At 26.2% G+C, this 12,685-nt stretch overlaps 5 protein-coding genes across 5 annotated transcripts, besides 7 other annotated features; 4 read left to right on the top strand and 1 right to left on the bottom strand.

Moving 5' to 3' along the window:
* Positions 1–5: 5 nt before the first annotated feature.
* Positions 6–59: a sequence feature (AT_rich).
* A 67-nt stretch (positions 60–126) lies between these two features.
* On the bottom strand, positions 127–1,125 carry CMU_032950 (oxidoreductase, 2og-Fe(II) oxygenase family protein; the record flags this gene model as incomplete). Its single annotated transcript, XM_002141223.1, has 1 exon — positions 127–1,125. One exon carries the CDS (start codon positions 1,123–1,125, stop codon positions 127–129), a length of 999 nt encoding a protein of 332 aa, XP_002141259.1.
* Positions 633–653: a sequence feature (AT_rich).
* Positions 754–778: a sequence feature (AT_rich).
* A 132-nt stretch (positions 1,126–1,257) lies between the features above and the next one.
* On the top strand, positions 1,258–2,763 carry CMU_032940 (uncharacterized protein; the record flags this gene model as incomplete). The annotated part of the gene is made up of 1 exon (XM_002141222.1): positions 1,258–2,763. One exon carries the CDS (start codon positions 1,258–1,260, stop codon positions 2,761–2,763), a length of 1,506 nt encoding a protein of 501 aa, XP_002141258.1.
* Positions 2,394–2,428: a sequence feature (AT_rich).
* A 250-nt stretch (positions 2,764–3,013) lies between the features above and the next one.
* On the top strand, positions 3,014–7,288 carry CMU_032930 (uncharacterized protein; the record flags this gene model as incomplete). The annotated part of the gene is made up of 1 exon (XM_002141221.1): positions 3,014–7,288. One exon carries the CDS (start codon positions 3,014–3,016, stop codon positions 7,286–7,288), a length of 4,275 nt encoding a protein of 1,424 aa, XP_002141257.1.
* Positions 6,319–6,353: a sequence feature (AT_rich).
* A 14-nt stretch (positions 7,289–7,302) lies between the features above and the next one.
* Positions 7,303–7,339: a sequence feature (AT_rich).
* A 50-nt stretch (positions 7,340–7,389) lies between these two features.
* Positions 7,390–7,479: a microsatellite.
* A 213-nt stretch (positions 7,480–7,692) lies between these two features.
* Positions 7,693–10,806, top strand: CMU_032920 (uncharacterized protein; the record flags this gene model as incomplete). Its single annotated transcript, XM_002141220.1, has 1 exon — positions 7,693–10,806. One exon carries the CDS (start codon positions 7,693–7,695, stop codon positions 10,804–10,806), a length of 3,114 nt encoding a protein of 1,037 aa, XP_002141256.1.
* A 153-nt stretch (positions 10,807–10,959) lies between these two features.
* On the top strand, positions 10,960–12,495 carry CMU_032910 (uncharacterized protein; the record flags this gene model as incomplete). The annotated part of the gene is made up of 1 exon (XM_002141219.1): positions 10,960–12,495. One exon carries the CDS (start codon positions 10,960–10,962, stop codon positions 12,493–12,495), a length of 1,536 nt encoding a protein of 511 aa, XP_002141255.1.
* Positions 12,496–12,685: the final 190 nt, after the last annotated feature.

Raw genomic sequence — 12,685 nt, 5'->3', positions numbered from 1 at the left:
ATTTGATATATTCTAATATTTCAAATATTTATTTTAAAAAGTTATCTTTATATATTAAACTAATGTCGAAAGTATATTTAAAAAAAGTCAAAACTTTTATAAGGAATTTCTTACAATTAATTAAGATTATATTAACCTATCAGGTAATTGACGAAGTAGGGGAAATCTACTATCACAAAAATCATGATAATTACAACTACACTTCTCCAAATCTCCTTTTATATATCTCCTGAATGTTAAAGAGACTCTTCTGTGTCTTTTAATAATATTTCCATCAATATTATCTGTATATCTCTTCTTAATACCATGTTGCCAACAATATCGAATATTAGAAGACATTGTATAAACACTATTTTTAGGAATATATATTGAATGTTTCTTTTGCTTTTTAAATGATTTACTGTCAGATAACTGTAATTCATAAAAGTCCATCCCAACTCCACTTCCTAATGATACAACAGCAATATAGTTACCAATAGTATGATGAGAATCTATATGTGGCCCAATACCTTGTCCAGCAATATACTCATTAATTGTTATCTGATCTGGTCTTGAAGTTACTATATTGTGAAGTAATAAACGATTTATTATCATTTCTATCTTTATAGGAATATCTCTTACCCATTTAGGTGAAATAATTTTATTTTTATAATCAAAACCAAATCCATAATGTTGGACCCTTCTACTTAAGCCTTCTTCCCAAATACCATATTTATCAATCCAATCAAGAAGTTTTTCGCCTTCTCCATCATCTAATATATTATTATAAATATTTAATCCAAAACTATGTAAAGTATTTATACTAGAACAAATACTCCATTGCTTTGAGTCTATAATTTTAGATTTACATATTAATGAAAATGAAACCTTAATTCTCCTACCTAAAAATAATTCAGAATTACTAGAAGAATATTTCTCATATAATTTTATTGCATCTTCGATATTTTTAAATGATACAAAAGAATGAGATCCTTCACCGTATTCAAAGTTCTCTACATCTCCATACTTAATTAATTCAGATATAATCAAATTCTCAGATAATTTACCACATGATTTACCAATATTTCCTAAAAATAAGTCTTTACTTTTGTCATTTGTACGCTTATACAAATTTCTAAATGACATTAGAACCCTACCTATAATAGTACAAACACCACTAGAGTTCTGATCTATGGCGCAAACTATTAAAAACCCTAAATACATTTAATATTGTCTATTATCAAACATAAAGTTTATACATAATGATTTCTAGATTGGATGAATTTTAAAATAGAAGCTGAGAATACTTTAAATGATGATGAAAATGCATATACATGTTTTAATTGCAATAATAAAACTTCTAAACATAGGGAAATTCAATTCTTACTTGAACATTTAAGCCTTCAAAATGATGCATTTTCATCATCAAATAAGCAGTTAATGATCATATATAAACAGTTACAGATACAAATGAATTATTTGATGAATTTGATAGGGATCATTTCATATATTACAACAGAACCTTTCAATAACTCAGATCCTTACCCCTATTTCAAAGAAATACTCCCAACAATATCTACTACTTACTCTACTAAGAGTTGTGAATCAAATATAGATCTTGAACATTATAACTACAATTATAAAGAACTTTTAAATAATTGTAAATTATTGTGGTTTCAGACATTTTATAATATACTGGAATTTTATTTAGAAAAAGAGGAATGTATTTGTAATAAATTTAGAGCAAGTTTAATACAAGATGAAATAAAACCTTTATATTTTGAATTAAATATCAAAGTAGAATCTTGTGAAGAAGTCAATTCTGATTTTGTTATTAATTTAATCCATAATGAGATCATAAAAACTGCAGATACTATACAAAATTCTAATTATATTAAGGAGATTCTTAGAAATATCCTTAATTTTTTCTGTGAAGATGAAATTACACTTTGTAATGTAATTTTATATTCAGATAATAATAATATTGTAAAGTACACAAATCATTATTTTCAAAATAAAGTTGAATCACAGTCAGCCTTTATATTTGGAATATGTAAAAAAAATATGATTTATGGGAATTCTTTGACTGATTTTAATCATTCGAGATATATAGAATTCTCGAAATCTATTATATATAATAAAACAAATCAAAGGTTTTTAATTTGTAATAAATCCAAGGAGTTATGTTGGTCAGATAGAGTTAATGATATAAATCAACACCTAATTGAAGATTTTTTCTTTTTATTTGCATTGGAGAATAGTAACATAAAACTTTATAATTCAATAATATTATGCTTTAATAGTATATTGTCAAGATTAATTAGTGGTTATTTAGAATTATCAAATGACTCTGAAAACTTTGATAGATCTAGTATATTTGAGTTTAATAATATGAAAATACCATCCCCATGTTCTAAATTTCTAAATAAATTTATATCTATTTTAAATACAATTTACCCAATAAATAACTACAAATCCTATTATAATCAATACAAAAGAAAATCTTCATTTGATAATAATACAGAATATAACTCAGAAATTTTTCTTAAGAATATTGACACTTTTAATAATGATAAAGAAAAGTATCAAAATGAAATATTAAAAAGACAAGAGACACTTAGTGATTGTGACATTGATAATATGACAACTGTTTCAGATTTTATCTCTAGTTACAGTGCAGCTGAAGATAATATTGATTCTACATATACTTTTTTACTAGAAGACTTTTTCTTAAACAATAAATATTCAGAATTCCCAAATAGTGAGTGGATAATTTTAGATTAAAATTGCATGTTTAGTGATTGTCTCACTACAAGGCGCTTGCGGGATTTATGTGGTATTTTTTGATTTTTATAAATGAGTAAACTACTTATAGAACTTTTTTGAAATAGATTGAATATCAAGTTTTAGTACTTAGATGCTTTAATTTTTATTTAAATTTGTGGGATAAATATTTGGGGATTTGATACTTTTTATTTTTCTCTGGTGGAAAAAGAATTTTTAGATTCAAGTACTATATATAGACTTGTAAATTATGATATCTGAACTAATTAAAATACTAAATTTACCAACAGAGACATCTGTAGATGAAAATAAATTTCTTGAATCTAAATTAATTGAATATATTAAAGACTTTACTACACAATTTGCTTCTCAAGATAAATCATTATATAAGAAATCTTTAGAATCTTTATTTATGATATGTAAATCATTGGTAAAACAAGGGAAAACTTTATTAGCTATTAAACAAGTAAAAAGATTTTTATTTGCAGAACCATTTAGCATAGAAAGCCATATGTTTATTTCATTATTATATGCAAAATTTGGTAATTTTACTAAGAGTTCCGATCACTTGTTGGCAGTTAGATTTATTACTAGTGACTCTAATTACGATGCAAAGATAGCTTCGTTAGCTATTTTAAATGCACTAGTAAGCCAGATATGTAAAATACCACTTGAACTAAAATCTAAGTCATTAGTTGGCTACAAAATTACTGAAGAGCTTACATATGATGAGACTGGTGAATATCATTATCCATATTATATGGAAGATAATGATACCCAAATAAATGATGATAAGACAGACCTTGCTTCATTTATTACTCCATTAGCAAGCTGTCAGATAAATGTTGGAGATTTATTACATGTAGAACAGCCATATGCATTATCTACTGAAATTACAACTGATTTAAATATTCAAACTAATTGTTTTCATTGCTTAATGGAAAGAGAGATTTATAATCATGCATTTAGCTGCCCAATTCATCCACAAACATGTCCATTTGTTTTCTGTAGATGGGAATGTATGATAAAACATAGCAGAAGGCATGAACTTGAATGTGACTTTATTGGTACATTAATTGTATTATCAAATAAGACTATTTTGTCAACATCATTTTTATTATTAGTTTTAAGATGTTTAATTCAGGGATTTTTGGATATTAAACATTATAATACTACAAAAGATGAGGTAATCCTTAAATGTTTAGACTTACCTAATTATAAAGGTATATTAGAAATTGTATTTCCTGAACTACTGGAATCCTTTGAAATAGTCGCAGAAACATTGATGGATATACTACCAATAAATTTACGTTTATTTTTAAGTAAAACTGAATTAATTAAATTTTTCTGTGTAATTTATTCCCATAAACTCCCTGTAAGTTTTACATCACCTTCAAGTTCATTCAATTCTTCTCCCATACCAATATCTGCTGGCTGGGGATTTTTTTACAATACTTGTAAATTCCAACATTCTTGTATTCCTACATGTGTTTATTATTTGAATGAATCAGGTAATTTATGTATTAGATCTGCATATAATTTACCTGAAAATATGCCATTAACTATATCATATTTGATGGATTTATTTATTCCGACTCAAAAAAGGAAATCTATAAGTAATTCTATGAAAGTATTTTCTTGTATGTGTGCAAGGTGTATGGATGATACTGAAAATAACTGTTTTTTAGAGGGTATTCGTTGTTTTTATTGTATTATTGGTTTTTTTGTCCCATCCCCTTATACTAAAAGAATTGAGGCAACAGATGAAAATAAAGTTTCAATATCTATTTCTGATACTAATATATCAAGAGATATACTAAATAGAAAAAAAGAAGATTCACCAATGAAAATTTTGTTTAAAAAGTCTCCAGATTTTAATCATCTTCATAAAAGTTCAAATAAAACTGTAGCTAATGATTTAGAGAATAGTTCAAATTATGAATTACAGATACTATGTGAAAGAGCAAGAATAAATACAGTACTTGGAGATATTCAAATCCGTTGGAAATGTAACAATTGTGGTGAAACTAATAAAAATTCTAATAAATATTGCGTATATATAAATGATTCAATGGAAGAACATTATGAATTAGCAATAAATACTTACATAAATGGTGATATAATTGAGAGTAGAAGATTATTTGAAAATTTGATTGAATCATATTCTCTTAAGGTACATAGGAATCATTACCTAATATACAATTCTAGGGTTTATCTTGTTGGAATGTATAATGCTACTAGTGATAATAATGCAAAGTGTAGTTTTCGTCATTGTAAATCGGCTGTAATATCGGCAAATTATGTTTATCCTGTATGTTATTATGAAAAGGTTCATTTATTATTAAATTTAGTTGATTCGATATATAGTGAAGGTATGCTACAAAAGGTAGCACAGAGGGGTTCACAAAAATATTCAACAGATCTTATTATGGAAAGTCTATGGTTAGCATTATGTAATAGTTTAGTATGCTATGGTTCTAAAAGTTCTGTTTGGTACTATTGTATATATAGACTAAGACTATATGCATCTATTTTAAATATTGCAACACCTCCAAGTAATATGAGGATTAGAATAACAGCTATAGATATGCATGCAAAATTAAGTCGTGAAGTTCTTGGTCATACTGAGATGCTATCTGGAGGCTATTTAACTTCATTATCTGACTATAGTGGATTAGTATTCACAGCTTGTAGAAAAGGTCACTTAGGTGCTATTACACAATTAATAATTGGTGATGCAAAAGACTTATTGTTAAATAAAGCTACATATCTCCCTACAGGTTTTAATTTACTTGGAATGGCCGCATCAAATATACAGAGTGGTGTTTGTCAACTATTACTTGATGAAGGAGCAGACATTTTTTTTTCAAATGAATTTGGAATAACTCCTTTGCATGCATTATGTAATTCTCCATATAGAGAAGATGAAGTAGATATTAATGATATATTTGATAAAAAATCAGTTGGCATTGCTAGGGACATGATTAGAAGAGCTAGCTTGTTAGATAGTGATATACTAGATGAATATTCTATAGAAAAAAGTAAAAGTAATTTATATTGCTCTGAAAACTTTAAAAATCATTCAAAATTATCTAAATCATCTAATCGTTACAAATTACTATATTCTAAGACAATTAAATGGTTGGGTGCTAATACACCACTACACTTAGCAGCTTCAAATGGTAGAAGATTACTTTGCTCTGAATTAGTTCATGGAGGTACTGATCCAAATATTGAAAATATAGAATCTGCGATTCCATTACATTTAGCTTCATTGAATGGACATTATAAAACGGTCAAAATCTTAATAAGAGTAGGTAGTGAAATAGACCATCAAAATTTTCAAGGTAATACTCCACTATTCTTGTCAATGTATGGGTTAAAGCCTGAATCAATGAAGATACTTCTTGAAAATGGTGCTAATATTAATCATCAAAGTCAAGTTACTAAAATGAATATTTTACACTGTCTTGTTCTAGGTTTATGTTGTAATGTATCATTAAATTTTCAACTACCAAAGAAAATTGATGATTTACCTTTGCTTGTACATTCAGGTTATAATAATAAAAATATTAGGAATTATATTTATTCTATTGGTACGGGACATACGGGGTTTGGGAATATCCTAACTACTAAAGTTTTGTCAATACCTGTACATACCCCACTATCAGAAACATTATATATATCTCCAAAAGAAATGTTAATTCGTATTAAACATTGTAATGAGATGATCTCATACTTAATGAATAAATATGGAATTGAACCTTTGTTATCCCAAAAGGATATTAATGGATATACACCATGGGAGCTACTAGATTCATCATGGAATATATTTTTAAAAATTAGAAGTGAATCAATGCTAAGACCAGGATTATGGTATACATCTTTATCAGAAAATGATAAAAATTCAACACAAGAATTATGGACTCATGCTATGCAAAGAATTGAAAATTTGATAGAAATACTTAAAATTAAAAAACCGATATATGATGAAAATCTTGATGATACTAATCAATATTTACCAATTTTAAAACCAAATCTTCCTGGTATCCCACCACCAATAGATTTGACTGAAATAAAGCCAATTAAAAAGGATTCAGCTGATCTTATTGTATCTGATGAAAAATTATCAGAATCTAAGACTTCCTCTATTGCTATAACAAATACTACAGATAAAGTTACAAATATTTTGAAAGTTCAACTACCTGCTATGGATATATCCAAGAAACAAATACCAACTATTATGAATAATAAAACTTTAAATATTAATAGAGATGAAAATTCAAGTATTAAACCAAAATCTACAGATAATAATATGATAGACTCTGTACTACCTGCATCTCCAAATAATGTATCAAATATAGAACCTACATTAAAACTAAATCCATCATCTTTTCCTTTAAATAAAACAGCTCCTATAAAAAAAGTTTTGGTACCAAAAGTATTGGAACCAAAATCTGATCTGATGACTGCAAAATTAAATGCTAAGATAATGATGATGAAAAAATCACTCTTAAAACTATAAATTATAATTAGGAGTTATATTAAACTTATTAATCTAAAATTATATTAAAAAGCAGACATTTCAAATCTTTAAAAGGGTGATAACTTCATCTTACAGATTTAATAATATATTATCATTGTATTATAGTTTTATTGAATATAGTATTAGTATTATATTAATTAGAAGAAATTATTTATAATTATATATAATATGCATATATATAGTTATTTGATGATAGTTCACTTATTATAACGTAACCACAATATTAATGTTACACTTTAAAGTTAGTTTAAATTCAGAATTAGGAATTATTAAAGATTCCACGGGTGCAATTAGGCGCTTAATATAAAGATGCTCAATATTGTAACTAATATACTAAAGTCTAATCTTTGAGAGACAAATTAGCAAGAAAACTACATTATTTAATGAATGAAGTAGAACTAATAGCTAGAAATCTTCAATCGGTACGTTTAAATGTCTATAATAAAGAGGATTTTTTAAATCATGGGAAACTAAAATTCCACGAAGATGAACTTGCCAATAATAACAAAAATCTAAATATATGGTTAGACTATATAAAACGAGTAATTGAACTTCTTCGTCTCATTATGGATAATAACTCGGTGGATGAGGAATATTTGAATGAAATATCTATTTATAGTGGAGATTTTACTGTACCAATAAAATATAGTGTGTCAAATACTACAAACGGAATGTCAAAATATAATATTCAATTATGGTATAGATTTGATGCTGTGATATTAATTATTATGCGTGCTCTTAATATATTCCCTTCAATCCGAGATATTTGGAATTATTATTTACCGTTATTAGTAGAATATGAAGACTTTCTAATGAAAAATAATATTAAAGAGGAAGAATTAAGTCTAGATATTCCATTAGCATACGAGACATGTTTGATATATAATAGAAAAGAAGTGAATATATGGCTAGAATATGCACAATACTCATTTTACAAGAGAAATTGGATAACTAAAACACGTCACATATTTGATCGTAGCTTATGCAATGTAGATATTACAAGCCATGATATTATATGGAATAGTTATTTAGATTTTATAACAGCTATAAATATACCCATAGTATCTGTAAATGTATTAAAACGGCTTATAATGTTTGGATACAAAAATTCAATTGGCCTATATATTTCAGAATTGTTAAAACTAGAAGATTATAAAGAAGCCATGAAGCAATTATTATTTATATTATCAATACACAATTATATTAACAATAACAATAACCCTTTAAGAGGTGATTATTCTGATTTATTTAGAATCGGTGTTCATACAAGTTCAGATTTATTATCTATATATAAATCATTCCCATCTGAAGGAGTCATTTTAAATTTAAAAACTATTAAAATTCGTGGATTTGAAGACCTATGTTTTTTATTTACCCAAATTATATTTAAAATGTTAGAAATAAAGCAAATAAATACTTATTTTGCTAAAATAACCATCAAACAAATTATTGACATATTACAAAATAATACTGAATATGGAAGATATTTCAAAATACTTGGAAATAATGAAAAAAGAGAATTAAATAAAAGGGATGTGGAGTTTGAAATCCTTGATAAGTATGAATTATGTGCTGGGGATATTTGGTATTCTTTATGTGAATATTACATGAAACAGGGAGATTGGTGTAGAGTTTATGATATATATATGGAAGGTATTGAAAATATTTCTACAATTTATGACTTATCTACACTTTATGATTCTATGTTAATGTTTTATCAGTGTTATATAAAGACATTGCTTGATAGATCTACTATTACATCTGATAATATATCTTTAAATATAGAGTATAATATATACAAATTAGAAAGGTTAATTGAACAGTATCCATTTACTTTACAAAGAGTTAAATTAAAGAATGATATTAACAATGTAGCAAAATGGATTCAATATATTGATATACATATAGATCATATAAAAGATAGACAACACCCATCACTTCAAGTTATAATGTCATTTGAAGAAGCTTTATTAAAAATAGATCATACATCAGTAAAAAATAGAAACATGTGTATATTATGGATATATTATGCATTATATATGGTAAGTTTATATGACAATATGAATAATTGGGTAGAATTAACGAAAGAACAAGATAAGGAGTATGCTGAGGATTTATTAGAGTTGGCTACTGAAATATTCCAACGTGCAATACAGGATAACTATATTAAGGATCATACAATGATTTGGACAGAATGGATTGAAATGGAACTAAGATTTAGAAGATTTGATAAAGCTCTTGAATTATCAAGAAAATGTTTAGAAATTACTAGACAACAAAAAGAGAGTAATACAAGCTCAAATTTAAAAATTTGGCAATTAAATTTTGATTTAGAATTAAATTTTGGTACTCTTGAAACAGCAAAAAGTACTTTTGAGGAAATATTTAAAAATGGAATTTTAACAACAGGGATTGTTATGAGCTATGCAAAGTACTTATTTTCTAATCAATACTTTGAAGAGTCCTTTAGAATATATGAAAGAGCTATTGCTATTATACCTTGGCCATATATAAAGCATGTATGGATCGTATACTTAAATAAATTTGTACAGCATTATACTAATAAAAGAATTGATAGAACTAGGGATATATTTGAATCCTGTATAATATCTCTTTTAGAATGGAGAAAAAATTCTAAAGAAATGAAGAAACGTGATGAATATCCAAAATATGAAACTGATTTAAATAACCCAAAAGTTACATCTAATAAATCAGTTAATGATGAAATATTAACTGGAAATGAATGCGATGATACTACTTATCTTATATTTATTATGTACACCCAATTTGAAGAGGAGTATGGTAGAATCAAACGCATGTTTGATATTTATAAAAGATCTTCTGAGGCTCTACAATATACAGAAAAGCTACAGAAAATGATCTTTTTAAATTGGATATACAGAGCTTGCAAATATTTGGGTCCTTTCTATGCAAGGACAATTTTTGAACAAGCTATTCAGGTGCTAGATAAATCTGATGAGCTATTAGAAATATGTCTAAATTATGCTATATTTGAAATTAAAGCGGGAGAAATCGATCGTGGAAGGCATCTATTTATTTATGGTAGTGATTTTGCAATCAATCAAGGAGATAAAACATCCCTATACAACGACTTTTGGAGAGAATGGAGTGAATTTGAGCTTGAATATGGTAATGAAGATACCTACAAGGAGATGATTAGGATAAAACGCAATATATTTTTGAAATATTCACAGAATAGCATATACTTTAGCTACTATAATACTGATGAACCAACTAAAAGTGATACTATATCAGATAACAATGCTGTAATAGACCAGTTAAATTCTGGTGAGACTTCTCAAGATTTTAGTCATAGTACTAGTGATGAAAATTCATATAGCAGTGACAATGACTCATTTTCTTCACATTCGTCAATTAAAAAAGTTTCATCAAATAATTCTGGAGATAATTATTCTTTAAATGTAGAAAATGATAATATTATAGAATCTGAAATATCCAAATCTCTCAATACATGATATATATAATCTTTTTTTTTTTTTTCAAGTTATATGCACACTATAACACTTTGTTACTAACACACATTAAGAATTTGTATTTTTCTAAAGTATACAATCCTAAATTTAGAAGTTGTGTGATAATACTTAAGGATAATTTTCTTCAATTAATGAATGATTGAGCCTGATAGAGCTTTGGATGATATTATACAAAGAATTGAAATTGTTACAACTCATCTTGCGACATTATTTTGTGTCCTAGATAAGGAATTAAATAGCCTCTATCAGATAAATGAACAATATAACATAAAAAATAAACATCTACATTATAATAAAGATACCAATAGTATTAGATCAGCTCTATCTGAAAAAATCTCAATTATTATAAATAGAAATAAACAAACAAATTGGGAGGATTCTCTTGAAAACGCAAATGATATCATAGCAACACTTGATGATACGGTCACAAAACTAGAATCTCTTTCTACAATAGTTACTGGCCTTGAGTGTATACAAAATTGTGTAATTGAAGATAATTTAAAGGATAAATTAGTAGATAATTATATTAATGAAAATAGCTTACTTTTAAGAATATGTAGAAATATAAGTAGATTACTACTACACAAAGTAAAGCTAGAAAAGTATGATACTGAAGTCAATGACGAGCTTGATCATTATAAAAATGAACGATTAAATAATTTAGAAAGAAAACTTAGAGAAACTGAAAAAGAATTATGTGCTCAAAGGCAAATTTGTAATGAGTATATATCAAGAATAGATTACTATGAAGAATTACTACAAAATAAAATAGCAAAATCTAATTTTGAAATACTTGACAAAAATTCAATCTTACAAGGAATATTCTCTGATATTTCAGATTATAATAGGAATTTTCAAATACAAAATAATAAAGTTAATTATGAAGAATTATTTTATATTGAAAATACCCAAAGATCATATCATTTATTACCAGTATCATTATCATTGGATCCAGCAGTTGTTAACTATAATATATTACCTAAGAACAGTAATAGAAATAATCCTAATCTTGAATTTTTTTATATTAATAATCAAATGGGATTTGTAACTGATCAAATAGAAGTTCTGCAAGATTGTAATTTTCAAAATTCAAATATTGATGATACAACTACTTTACAAAGTTATGAAGATACAGATTTTACTACTATACTAAATCTTAGGGATCAAGTACAAATACTTTCTAATGATCTTGAATTGGTAAAAGAGGAAAATAGGAGATTACATAAACAAAATGAAGATCTTAAAACTTCCTCACTATTACATACAGACACTCTTGAAAATGATCTTGCCCATATTATAAAAGTTGTAGATGATAAGCAGACAAATTATAGATTAAATAATAAATTGCCTGAAACTGCTATTTCCAGTATATGTAAACAGCAAAGTATACATATAGTGGGACTCATAAATGCTAATATTATCAATGAAACGAAACCTTATCTTGTTATGTGGGAGCCAATAGTAGAAAATAAGTTAGCTAGTATCAAAACTATTCCACTACGATTAGCATCCTATGGACAATATCGCAAATCTATGATGAAAAGAGAAATCAAGTTACAATGTACTATGGAGAAATTTAAAACCTCGAGGATTGTCACTTCAAGGAAACTTCTCTATACAGATCTACATCATGCTAAGAAGTTTACAACACAAAATAATGATTCTTTATAACTACTAATTATTGATTATTTTATTATTCAATGTATATATTTTTCATTGTTATATACTAAAATTTATGAATTGAGACACAAATCTGACTGTATCTTGTAATATCATATGAAATATTTAAATCTTTAGTAGTACAAAAGTCTAAATATACTGATCACAATACAAAGTACTTAATAATTTCAATATCCTTGTA

The sequence above is a fragment of the Cryptosporidium muris genome, genomic scaffold, assembly GCF_000006515.1.
Source record: "Cryptosporidium muris RN66 scf_1106632373451 genomic scaffold, whole genome shotgun sequence".
Lineage (NCBI taxonomy): Eukaryota > Apicomplexa > Conoidasida > Eucoccidiorida > Cryptosporidiidae > Cryptosporidium > Cryptosporidium muris.
The sequence above is the reverse complement of the archived record's forward strand: the minus strand, read 5'-3'. Positions and strand labels throughout refer to the sequence as shown.